This window comes from Doryrhamphus excisus, linkage group LG1 (genome assembly GCF_037039965.1).
Source record: "Doryrhamphus excisus strain RoL-2023G ecotype Guam linkage group LG1, RoL_Dexc_Guam_v1.1, whole genome shotgun sequence".
In the NCBI taxonomy this organism is placed as follows: domain Eukaryota; kingdom Metazoa; phylum Chordata; class Actinopteri; order Syngnathiformes; family Syngnathidae; genus Doryrhamphus; species Doryrhamphus excisus.
Window position 1 is genome coordinate 7,301,340 of NC_136357.1, and position 12,127 is coordinate 7,313,466.

The 12,127-nt window shown below is 42.3% G+C and overlaps 1 protein-coding gene across 2 annotated transcripts in view; it reads left to right on the forward strand.

The window, feature by feature from the left end:
* Window positions 1–5,862: 5,862 nt before the first annotated feature.
* The window catches only part of syt7a (synaptotagmin VIIa), a 98,797-nt gene continuing 92,532 nt past the window's right edge, over window positions 5,863–12,127 (forward strand). For both annotated transcript variants that reach the window (XM_058075952.2, XM_078789087.1), the window contains exon 1: window positions 5,863–6,141. In XM_058075952.2, coding sequence (XP_057931935.2) covers window positions 6,108–6,141 — 34 coding nt within the window. In that variant the 5' untranslated portion in view covers window positions 5,863–6,107. The remainder of the gene's footprint in view (window positions 6,142–12,127) is intronic.

A 12,127-nucleotide genomic window follows, 5' to 3' on the forward strand; every position in this document is an offset into this window, starting at 1 on the left:
TTACATCAATAAATTGACAATGTTTGCAGATACCATTAGATGCTGATGATGTAAGTAACCCGCACCGCCACCAGATGTCAGTGTAGTGCTGTATTAGAGCTCCAGTTCCACCTGGGAGAGAAATAGCTTGTGATGAGAGAGGCGTCATATTTGCACTACAGGTGTATTGCTGAGCTTCATTTGCTCCCATCCCACTCTTCCTCCTGCTATCGTACTCATCCAGTAGTGATTATGCTCCCCATCCCTGCAGGTTGCACTAGATAACACAGTTTAATGCTCACAATGTTGGCACATGTGCTTCCGTGTAGTGTTTTTTTGGGAGGGTCGGTAAATCCATCCGACATTCAGCAGACGTGATGTTATGGCAGAGGGTGATATATTATTAATCTCCTGCTGTTTGCACCATATTCAACATTAGGTATGACTTTGCGTCACCCTGCTGAGGACCCGACAGCCATCTTGTGCTGCCCGCACTGTAGGCATAAAGTGGCAGCCATGTTTCCATCATACTATCCCAGGGCAGCTGTGGATACAGATGTAGTTTACCACCACCAATGTGGGATTTTGGAATGAATGAATTATAGGCTTTGGGTGCCTTGATAAGCGCTATGCAAATCCTTATCCTCAAGAGGGGCACAAGGGGTGCTGGAGCCTATCCCAGCTGTCTTCAGGCAACATTCGGGGTACACCCTGGACTGGTCGCTAGCCAATCACAAGGCACATATAGACAAACAACCATTCACACTCACATTCATACCTATGGACAATTTGGAGTCGCCGGAGAAAACCCATGCATGCACGGGGAGAACATGCAAACACAGAGATGGCAATGGAATCGAACTCAGGTCTCCTAGCTGTATGCCCTGCGCGCTAACCACTTGGTCACCATGCAGCCCATGTAATTCATTATTATCAAGCTTTTTTTTGTAGCCTGGTATTTCCGACAGCAACATCTCTTAACTCAATTTCCAGTTTATTTTTGTTTTGTTTATTTTGTCTTCTTGCTATTGTGTCGTATCAAAAATGCAGTGCCATCAGCGCTGCACGGCTGTAAGACAAAGCCGGTGTGTATTTTGCATGTTTTGTGGTCAGATTTGTCTCAAGTAAGGGTCTCAAACTCAACTCAACTGGAGGCAGTTGGAGGTAGAGTCTTGGTGAATATTAGTGCAGTGAGTACTACATCGAGTACCAAGTCGGGAATCACATTTCAACCAAGTGACTAACTTGTCAACGAACAGGAGGTCATTAGTCATTACTCAGTCTGAGTCACAGTGTCATAAAAACCAAACAAACACTGTAACCATCACACAGCAAATTGACACCCAACAGGTAGATAACACAGACACAGACAACATTTTTCAAGGCGAACTATTATGTATTTTCCACTTCTCTGACCTATAAATGTTGTTAGAATGTTGTATTCTCGTGTTAAACCATACCACAGTCTCAGATAATCAGGTTTGTGCAATCGGAAGTGAGCCCTGAAACAAGTTTGGGACGGCTCTGAACACTCGGTTGCATATAGCCCACTAACTGTGATGTCACAGTTAGCCGGGCTTCCTCATACGAGCATGCCCGGGTACAAGCTGTAGGCTTTGCATTGGCGAAGCTGGACTATCCGCCAAACTGTTGCTGAAGTTCGATGCCTTTCCAACATTACTAGGTCATGTTGAAGACTCAGAAACACAAGTTGTAAGTAACAAACTGTGTTCCGAACTGTGTTTATTTTGTGTAAGTAGAGTGTATATACAGGGAGCAGGGTGCAAATTACAAGCTCATCGATGTCTGCAGTTGCTAGTAGCCTTTTCCCACAACACTCCGTTTTTTAAACACACATAGTCCTACAAAAAATGTGTAATGACCACATTTCTACTACCGATGTTGTAGAAAACCTACGTTACATCGTTGAGTTAAGGTAAGTCGGGGGCTCTGACCAGTACCTCATAAACTACCAGTAGCACCTAACCCCTTTTTAAGTAGCTCTCCAAAAAGTTTATTAATATATTATCAACTCCCATACTGACAAAATTAGAAAGTGGGGTTCGGCAGTAGTCCGGAAGTCCTCAGGAGTGCTTGGGAATGTGACTAATCACAGCAGAGTGGCCGTGCCCAGAGGTGGACTGTAAGTGGAATAAATGAAAACAGACCATTTTGTAAATACAAGGAAATACAGATGGAATAGGTGCAGATTCTGGAAGGTCTAGAAAGGTTATTGTGTGTAGCTGCTCTATAGAGTCCACAACTCAATAAAAAAGAGCTGAAAAGCAGCACAACAGGTCCCTTTAAGAGCAAAATAGCATGCAAAGACATTACATTGTGTGGAAAAGAGCTATGTAAATACAATCAAAATAAATGACCCAATTCTTGGAGCTAAAACACAAGAAGCTCCTAAATGGTGAGAAAATTCTGGTCTAAGTGGATGTCACATTGTGTCAATTACTGCGGACGGCGCAGTTTGAGGGTATGAGGTAGTTAACGAGTTTTAAAGGAGAAAATGAACGAAAATGAAGAGGAGCAGACAGACAAAGAGCATCAACAGGCAAAAGGAGGCGCTAGTGTTGATGGCTATATAGGTCACTAAATCAATGGGAATCAAGTTTTTAGAGAGGCGGGAGAGAAGTGGGTATTTATAGAGGGGCAGTGGAGATGGCTGCACCAGTGACAGGCACCATCACGCTGGAGGAAAATGTGGCAAGGGGATGCGTACGCGTTGAAATTATTCTGCAGAGAATTCACATTACAAATAGCCGAGGATTCTCACTCTAAAGGCACAGCAAGCGCCGCAAAACAATGTATTATCAAATGGAAATCACTGCGGGATACTTGGCGCAAACGACCTTCTCATCTCTATTGACAAGGCGCCAGCTCACTGTTAGTTGTGCTATTTTCAAATCATCAAAAGCATTTGCATCCATACCGTGCAGCTCTGTTCATATCCTATTCAATCGTAATCTGCAATATCAGAGAGAAAGGAGCAACGTGATTGAATGCAATATTAGCTTTGCAAAGCCTTGTAAGGAAGAAGCTGCAGTATTTACACACACACACACACACACACACAGCACACTGGACACCATGGAAATATCACCTATATGAGATGCACATTTTAATATCATGGATTCATCATAAAACCTTTATTTTTAAATGTCATGATGCAGACATGCTGCAGTGTGAAGGTTTGCTTTCATTCCATCTGTTTTGGAATCAGGGGGCACTATAAACCCCTAAGTCAAGTTGCTCAAAAAAGCACACTAATTAATTGAAGATACGGTGAATAAAATAGACTTGTTATGTATTGGGAGTCTATGTTATGTCTTATTGATGTCTAATATCTATTATATTAGATACTATGTGTGTAAAGATGACTGTAGGGGTGTCGAGAGGGCTCTGATAATGTTAAAAAAAGTCTTTAGAGGTCATAAACAGGGTTTGATGCTCTAAATCAGGGGTCTCAAACAAGCGGCCCGCGGGCCAAATGTGGCCCGCTGGACACTAGTTTGAGGCCCCCGCCTTGATATGAAAGTTTAATGTGCAAGTTTGATATGGATGCTGTATGGTATCATGTACCCAGAAAAAATGATTACGTTTGATTAATGTTCATGTTAAAGGTTAAATAACTGTTAATAGTTATCCTCCCTATCCATGTGGAAGTGGTAAGTTTTTGGCTATTTAAGTTTAAAGGAAATAACTTGAAGGCTACCGTTTAGGTCGCTAGCTCTCTAGTTTGCGAGTTAGCATGTGTCTCAAGACCCTGCAGTTGCGCAATATGTTGTAAATAAAAAGAGTATAAATGTGACTATAGTTGTGTTTTGTCATATCTACAGGGCTCTAATAATGCTTTGTTCATTTTAATCTGAAAAAAATAATTTGTCTACCCACCAACTATATGTGGTTTCTTAAGTTTTTATTATTTGCCGTTTTATTATTATTATTATTATTATTATATTTATTTATTACTGATTGATTGATTTTCTTTATTCTTGATTTGTTTATTTATTTTTCATCTTATTTTGTGTAGAAAAATAAAAATTAAGATATTTGAGAACAGTGGAACATTTTATCAGAGCTTTTCTTGTAGAAAATCGGAACCAAAGCAAAGTTTATTCATTTTTCTGTTTTTAATAAATGCGTTTTTTTTTTTTTTTGGAAAACCTGATACGACCCAGTCTCACCCAGACCCTAGCTCCAGTGGCCCCCAGGTAAATTGAGTTTGAGACCCCTGGGTTAGATATATAATTGCACGACAATGTTTCCATTACCTTTCCATGGTTATTTGGCGGGATTCAATCAATACCATGTCCTTCTTAGCTCACTTGGCCCTAAAATATTAGCAGTCATGTCACCTTGCACCAAAGAAGTAGCAGATTACACAGCTGATTATACTTGGAGATCTTTTCATCTGTGGTCCATCTTAATAAAGTGGTCGACGACGGCCTGTCTTGAACGTGAGGCCATCTGAGCGCCATCTGGGTAAAGATGAGATATTGATATGCAGCAGGTGGGGCAGATGGGTGCCACCTTTATTTTCCCCATTAGTGGCATTGTACTGTCCAGCATGCTTTTCCAAATCAAACAGTCATGGCTGCTAAGAGGGGATGTCATGTGGAAATGTGGCTCTTTGCACAAAATATGAAAATCTACTTAAACCATCAAAAATTGTCTCCATTGACTCTGAAAGTTTATTTTGGAAGCAACTTGTGGGCCGGATTTAAAAGCTTGGCGGGCTGCATTTGGCACCCGAGCTGTACTTTGCCCACCCCTGCAGTAGACTATTCCTACACTGTTATTATTAATCACTGGACTCCAGTGTAATTGTTTCCTAGTTCTATAAAAAGAACCCAGTTGGGTGTCCTATTTTTTTGCATGACTGTAAATGACATTTGTGGCGCCTCCTATACATTCATTCATTTTCTACCGCTTATCGTCATGAAGGTCGCGGTGGGTGCTGGAGCCTATCCCAGCTGTCTTAGGGCGAGAGGCGGGGTACACCCTGGACTGGTCGCCGGCCAATTAAGCTAACATGCATGTTTTTGGAATGTGGGAGGAAATCGGAGTAGAACATGTAAACTCCACACAGAGATGCCCAAGCCGAGAATCAAACCCAGGTCTTCCCAATTTCCTGACTGTGTGGCCTACATGCTAACCACTGTTCTCCCGTGCGGTGATTGTACAAAGTTTAGCTACTCATGTTTGATAATAAGACAGGATGTCTGACATTGCTGGACTTTCTTGTGGTGGAGCCTATCCCAGCTGGACTGGTCGCCAGCCAATCACAGGGCACATATAGACAAACAACCATTCACACTCACATTCATACCTATGGACAATTTGGAGTCGCCAATTTACCTAGCATGACCGCAGTTTCAAGAGACAACCCACACATGCACGGGAGGGGGAGGGGGGGCTGGGATAGGCTCCAGCACCCACTGTGACACTCGTTAGGATAAGCGGTAGAAAATGAATGAATGAATTTTTCCAAAAACTGGTTGTGAAAAAGAGGGTGGTCCTGCTGCAGAAATACTCACCTGCTGTGTACTGTCAAGGTGCCCTTGAGCAAGACGACAAACGCTCATAACAAAATAGTTTCCATCAATAGTAATTGAAATGCACGTCATAAAGATCTGCTAATGAAACCAAACAAATTCTCACCATTTTGTCATGAAGCTCTTGCACAATGTATAGGAAATGAATGCAAACCAACTGTGGGAATGTGACAAAAAATATAGCATCACTTCTCTATTTTGTCATGTGAGACACACACACACACACACACACACACATACATAGGCTGGTTATTAGCGGTAAGGAAAGAAGGATGGAGAGCTAGAGAGAGAGAGACAGAGACACAGGGGGAGAGATAGGGGGAGTCTCCAGCTTCTACCTACTGACTTTGAGGAGGAGAGCGAGAGAGAGAGAGAGAGCGAGAGGCAGTGCAGGAGCAAGACAACAATAAAACAGCTTCAACTCCACCGGAGGAGGAGTTGAGGAGTACACTGACACCTTTTGCGAGCTCGGCAACAACATCAGCATCAGCACCAAGACCATCACCATCATCATCATCATCCTCCTCCTCACCAATCGCCTGTGCCGCTAAACTAAGAAGAGCCATGTATCTCAACAGGGAGGAGAACAATAGCAAAGGTAAGCTGTGGCACTCTCCTATCGTGGGCTAGGTTGCCACTTTCAAGGTGTTTGCGCTCCCATAGTGGAGGTGACTGACTGACGGAGTGCAAACAAGAGGAGGGACGTGCAAGGCGTGCATCCTCTTCGGCGTCCTTTGACACCATGTTGGCGCCAAAGTGCGGGATCTTATTATGTAATATGGCACCGTACTTATCATTATATACGTACGTGCGTGTGAACCTATTGTGGAGTGTGTGTGTATGTGTGCGTGTGATTGGACATTTAAGGACAGGACTGCACAAGGTCAAATCCCCCCAGTCCCCCCCCTTTTTTTACAACAATAGAAGCCACAGTGTGCTGCTTTTTGTAGCTTGTAAGATACTGCAAATGCATCTTGTTTTACTAGAAGGGAGATAACAGTGCAGCAGACCTGGTGGTTGACGGGACTATGTGTGTGTGCGTGGAAGTGGAAGGAGGGTGGAATAAGGGGGGGGCATATTTGAGTAATCTCTCCCACGTGTTTTTGAGGCGTGATTTCTCCTCTCATCACACACCACTAGTGGCCCCTGTTGCTAGAATGCTGCACATAATGCTAATTACAGTCCAGAATCTTCTGGTTCTAATAACACCTGCTGCTGCCGTGGAGCAAAAGGAGGAAGGCGAGGAGAAAGGAGGGTGTAAAAAAAAGAGCAAAGAGGCAGAGTGGGAGGAGCTGTTTTTGTCCATTTCACTGGACAGCAGCAGTGTACTGTACACGGAACGTGCAGGAAGCCGTGATGCAAGAAAGATGAGGTCTATTTTGGTATACTGAAGGTGTGGAAATGTGACATTTTTTACATAATAATCCACGGAAGGTCACTTTTAAACATGACCTCTGTGATCATGTGATGCTTACACCTACAGGAAGTAAACTGGTGAATGGTCTTTTACTTGTATACTACTTGTATACACTGTTTTACATGTACATTTACCTACTGATGACGCAGTATCTTGCCCAAGGATACTTCGACATGACCACAGCAGGACGGAGGATTGAACCCTCAACCTCCGGGTTGGGAGACTGACGACTCTAAAAACTCTGAAATTGTAGCCCATATGCCCAGTTTTACTGCAAAACCAAAGCATTCTTGTATAATAAAAGTATGCATGTTTTAAGTTAAACATGTTACTATGAGGGGCGGCACGGCGGTCGAGTGGTTAGAGCGCAGCTAAGACCGGGGTTCAATTCCACCCTCGGCCATCTCTGTGTGGAGTTTGCATGTTCTCCCCGTGCATGCGTGGGTTTTCTCCGGGTACTCCGGTTTCCTCCCACATTCCAAAAACATGCTAGGTTAATTGGTGACTCCAAATTGTCCATAGGTATGAGTGTGAATGGTTGTTTGTCTATATGTGCCCTGTGATTGGCTGGCGACCAGTCCAGGGTGTACCCCGCCTCTCGCCCAAAGACAGCTGGGATAGCTGACCCTTGTGAGGAAAAAGCGGTAGAAAATGAATGAATGAATGAATGAAAGATCCTGCACTATATGGGACTACTTCCTAGAAAATGTTGCATTGTGGGTTTTTGAGTCAGAGGTCAATGATGTAGCGTCTAAGAGAGGCGGCTGGTGTTTAAAATCTTCTTCCGCTCCAAACTCATCCGACCTGAGGCACAGCCATAATGGAGTTTGTTCAAAATGTCTTTGTCAGATGGCGATTTCAGAATGAAGAGATCGTCCCCAAACCACGGTTGATGGATGAATGGCATAAGAAGAATGTGTTTGTCTATATAACATATTTTAATCTGTAGTCATAAGTCAACACTGTCTTTTATGGCGTGTCATTCAGAATAACAGCTCATATAAACACAAAAAACAAGCATTTTTTTCTTTACAGTTTTTTATATAGATTTCATTCATTCATTTTCGACCACTTATCCTCACAAGGTCGCGGGGCGTGCTGGAGCCTATCCCAGCTGTTTTCGGGCAAGAGGCGGGGTACGGAGCGGGGTACACATATAGACAAACAACCATTCACACCAATGGACAATTTGGAGTAGCCAATTAACCTAGCACACGGAGATGCCCGAGGGTGGAATCGAACCTGGATCTCCGAGCTGTGAGGCTTGCACGCTAACCATTCATGCACGCTAACCACTCGTGCACGCTAACCACTCGTGCACGCTAACCACTCGTCCACTCTAACCACTCGTCCACCCTGCAGCCACGACATTGGACATGTATTTTATTATTAACAGTATATACTTAGCTATGTGAGCCACAGTGTTAGCATTATAGTCTAATTAGCCAAATATAGAAACACACTCTTGCCAATTTGTACAACTCTCGGGCGAGAGGCTGGGTACACCCTGGACTGGTCGCCAGCCAATCACAGGGCACATATAGACAAACAACCATTCACACTCACATTCATACCTATGGACAATTTGGAGTCGCCAATTAACCTAGCATGTTTTTGGAATGTTGGAGTACCCGGAGAAAACCCACGCATGCACGGGGAGAACATGCAAACTCCACACAGAAATAACCGACGATGGGATTGAACTCGGGTCTCCTAGCTGTGCTAACCTAGCTAACCACTCGAACGCCGTGCAGCCGCATTGATTACACTGAACACAATAAGCTGATGTAACACAACAATGGAGGTATCCATGGAAGCACTTAAAGCACATTACGTTTTTTTGTTTACGTTTGACTACAAATGGTCAGATCTTGTAAACTCCAAGTGGGATATTTCCGTGATATTTCCCAGCAGTCTGGAACGTCATCATAGTCCTTTGTAGTTCGGAGCTCATAGTATTTCAAGGTGCTGAATAACAAAGACTCAGGATTGGAAATAATAATAATTTAATTGATTGTTAAGAATTCTGATTAATTTCTTCTTGACATATTTTAAAAGTTGCACACATTCCGGGGATCGAGGATATCTGGGTTCAAATCTGCGTGCATGCGTTGGTTTCTCCAAAAACATGCTAGGTTAATTGGCGACTCCAAATTGTCCATAGGTATGAATGTGAGTGTGAATGGTTGTTTGTCTTCTGTGCCCTGTGATTGGCTGGTGACCAGTCCAGGGTGTACCCCGCCTTTCGCCCCAAGACAGCTGGGATAGGCTCCAAAATACCTGTCTGAAAATGGGAAAATGGATGGTATTCCAGGCAAAATAGAGTGCACTACTTAGCTGCAACCAGTAGAGGCGCTGTTACGTCACTATAGCAGAACTATTCAGCTCAATACAATACAACACTGCCATGAAAAAGGCTCAGCACAAAGTTATTATTCATCTTATTCTAAATAAAGCCACAACTCACAAATCCACACTTAATAACAAAAATGTGAGCCATACATTTATGTATGTAGGTTCATAAATTTGCACTCCTAACTACTTATATGGATGAGAATTTAAAAGGCATTATTTTTTCACTTGGAAACTGAGAGCTACCCAAATGTCTTTACTTCACTGGATGCAATAACCGCACTTTTGTGGCTTTAACAATAACAATGTTGGTCAGGTGGTCCCCTGCTGACATCCCCACACAAATGTGAAACCAATTGGTGTGAAATTTGGTTTAGTTTAAACAATGAATGCTTGCGTTCCTGGTACACCTTCAGCAGCAGCGTTCCCAATAGAAATGTGATAGAGGATAGAACAAGCGGGACAATTTGTGATTATGCATTTATGATCATTTCAGTTTAGTTTGCACCCTTAAGTGCAAACTAAAAGGTTAAACACCTCTTCCTCAGCCATGGATGATAATTAGGAGTGTTTATGTGTGATTTTGTTAAAAGAGTCCATCATTTTTTTTCAAGGGAGTCCAAAACAAATACTCTAGCTGCCAATTAAAGCAATAAGGTTATGACAAGGTTGGGGCTCCTCTTCCAAGGCACGGGGACTCAATACATGATTGACATGTGGCTAATTGACTCAGTTAAGAAGGCGTTCTTATGTTGTGGGTGTTTCCCTTGTCGGCTCTTTTAAATTCATCCTGCGTCTCAAGGTGGAGTGGCATGGAGACAGCGAAAGGTCCGCTCGGGACGTATTGATTATAGCCTTCTGAGAATTAAAGGGGGATTGAGGACAATGACGGTGATCATATGTGAGCCTGACAACCACACAGGGTCAAATATATAAGTGAAATATCATAGGATGTGTTAATAATAAAATAAATGAATCTGAGCATAATGTGGCACATTCTTATCTCTATAGTCTGACAGCTTAATGGCTTCTTATTTACTCCCACTGGGAAACAATCAACAACTATTTGGACTACTGGCTGATGTTCAAAATGCAGGGTTTGTTTGCCTTAAAGCAACCATTAGTAATTGTGTTCTTAGAATACTTGCGATAGATTGGTGCCTGACAACAAATCTAAGTACAGCTCTTAAGCGGGGGGCTATTAGCAGCTTGTTTTAAATGTTTGTCAATGGGATACAGTATGTTAATGCCTTAGGGCCTGATGGGTGAACTCAATGAGACAGATGAAGCCATCCCTGTAGGATGAAAAATAAATAAACGGTCGCCTCTTGCTACATTGTGCTTTGAATACCGGCCCCTCACTGCACCACAGTTTTCAGAAAATTAATTAACAAAAAAATGGCTGCTGTTTCATTGTTGATTATGGAGTACAATTAGTCAAAAAATAGTGAAAGATAAGTCATACGTAGCAATCTGGTTACTAGGCGTCAGTAATGTTACATTGATGAGACATGACATTATATTACATTAGATTCGATCTGACAAAGATGGCTCCCGTTTTGTGTGGAAGTGGTATGTTTTTTGGCTTCTTACTTTGTTTTTCCGCTTCAAACCATTTCTTAAGTTTAGAATAAACATTTTGGAGTCTAATCAGTTAACTCGGTAGCTTGATATATGGTGTCTGTTTCTTGTGTATATGGTTTTACTATGTCGTTTTTTTTTTCCATGTCTGTCATATACTGTATGTCTATGTTGGTTGTATGCAGCTGTACCCTGCCTCTAAACCAAATTTCTCCCTAGGGAGACAAATAAATTGACCTGAACTGTCCCTCCAGTGATACCATAGCCAATGTGTTGTAAACAAAGAGTAACTACATGACTATAGGGGTGTTATAGCATGTCTGTAGGTCTCCAGTAATGGTAGAAATAGTTTTTTTAATGCTATATCTACGAACATATTGTTGTTTTCTGTGTATTGTCTCATCAATGTAATGAATGGGAGCTGAATGACACCACATAAGGGTGGCTGTAAATCAGTCAGACATTTAGTTTGAAAGTCTATATGTGCCCTGTGATTGGCTGGTGACCAGTCCAGGGTAGGATAGGCTCCAGCACGCCTGATAAGTGCTAGAAAATGAATGAATGAATGACTTAACTGGTATAAATCAAGTTAAGCATGTTTTCCAACCCTATTTAAAATTAATGTTCATAACAAGTTGATGGAAACTGATCTTATTTATGAATTTTTATGCTGGCATTTACAGTGTCGGACACAGCATATGAATTGGGTTAATGAATGGCTGGATTTATTTGTGACTTTTATTTCTTGTCTGCGTTTCTTCACTCAGCAGCGTGTGAGAAATCATTACCAGCACAAGAACAATCATAAGACCTTCCCTGCTTGTGAAAAGTCTGCAGGACTTCTGTTCCCATTTGTTTTTTTGTTTTTTTCCAGCAGAAGCCAGTCCACCACACTGTTTTGTGGCTTTCATTTTGTTATCTCAGACAGTGGTGGCGCTTTTGGGAACAAATTACTTTAGCTTTATTAGATGAGTGCTATGGCACCCTGCATTATCTACCTGTTGAATATGATTTATTTTTAATTCTGTCAGGTTTCTTGTTGATTTAAGTTGACACGAGCCATAGATATGGGCTTGGTTCCAAGCCTCCAGCAAGGGGTTCTGATCTAAATGACTTCTTTTTGGCATGCGGTACCTGCACTAAGACAGCTCCTCCGACACACTATATTATTTTTGCCTTTTGGCATATAGATTTGCTGGCTTTGTAAAACCATTTCGAGCTAAAACCAAGTACC